Source organism: Myotis brandtii, unplaced genomic scaffold, assembly GCF_000412655.1.
Source record: "Myotis brandtii unplaced genomic scaffold, ASM41265v1 scaffold743, whole genome shotgun sequence".
Classification (NCBI taxonomy): domain Eukaryota; kingdom Metazoa; phylum Chordata; class Mammalia; order Chiroptera; family Vespertilionidae; genus Myotis; species Myotis brandtii.
In genome coordinates, this window is record NW_005370960.1 from 466670 (window position 1) to 467568 (window position 899).

Here is an 899-nt window from a genome sequence, read left to right on the forward strand (position 1 = left end):
GCCCGTCAGGAGCAGGGGGGGGCCGGGGCTCTTGCCAGGGGCACAGCACCAAGCACTCAGGCCCATAGGGGCGACCCACGGAGAGGCGTGGGCCCTCGGGACGTGGCTGGCCACCGGCGCCAGGTGTGCTGTCCCCGCCCAGGAGTCAGCCCTAAGGGACGTTGTGGGGACTCTGACCCCCAGGCTGCAGGGCACTTGGGGGACAGCTCCCCTGTGCCGCCAGGATGGCCCCCAGAGCCCTAACTCGGATGTCTGGCGCACGGGTCATTTCGAAGGTTAGTGAGTGCGAGTCCACATGGTTTCCCTGGCCCGAGGCCTGAGGCCTGAGGCCCCTCTCCGGGTCCCGGGCAAGTTAAGGGCGTGTTTGTCGATGTGAACGGGCAGAGAGCAAGGCCCGGGAACCAGGGTCCGGGCCTCCATGGACAGGCGTGGGCAGGTCTGAGTGTGTCTACTGAGCTCTCCGCGATGTGTGTTTATCATCTGTCCTTTTCTGATTTTCAGATTTTCTATTTTCAGTTAAATGTCGCCTTTGAGGAACGTGCGGGAGGGAGAGCGTGACCTGGCGGGTGTGCACCCTCTCGCCCTGAGCTCCAGCACAGGCGGCCTCCCCGACACCCGGGATGGTGACTGTCAGCAGCCGAACCCACAAACCCCCATCTTCCCACGCCGGGCACGGAGGACAGGGCTGGCGATGTGCCCCCAAGGAGGCTGCCCCCAATGCTGCCCGTGGGGTCCCGGGCCGAGCTGCCGGGAGCGTCTATCAGACAAAGGGCCTGTCCTGGGGTCTGCACTCCGGAGCGTGCGGCCGAGGGAAACAGTGGGGAGAAGGACAGAGACAAAGTTCCCAGGAGCAGACGGAGGGGCCTCCGCCGGCCGCGACCGACTCACCCGCGCCCCTG

General features: G+C 66.1%; 1 protein-coding gene across 1 annotated transcript in view; it reads right to left on the reverse strand.

Annotated features, from left to right (window-relative positions):
- IKZF1 (IKAROS family zinc finger 1 (Ikaros)) overlaps positions 1–899 on the reverse strand; it is a 32044-nt gene that overhangs the window by 21985 nt on the left and 9160 nt on the right. The window contains exon 3 of the mRNA XM_014530545.1: positions 889–899. Within this exon, the coding sequence (XP_014386031.1) occupies positions 889–899 (11 nt within the window). The remainder of the gene's footprint in view (positions 1–888) is intronic.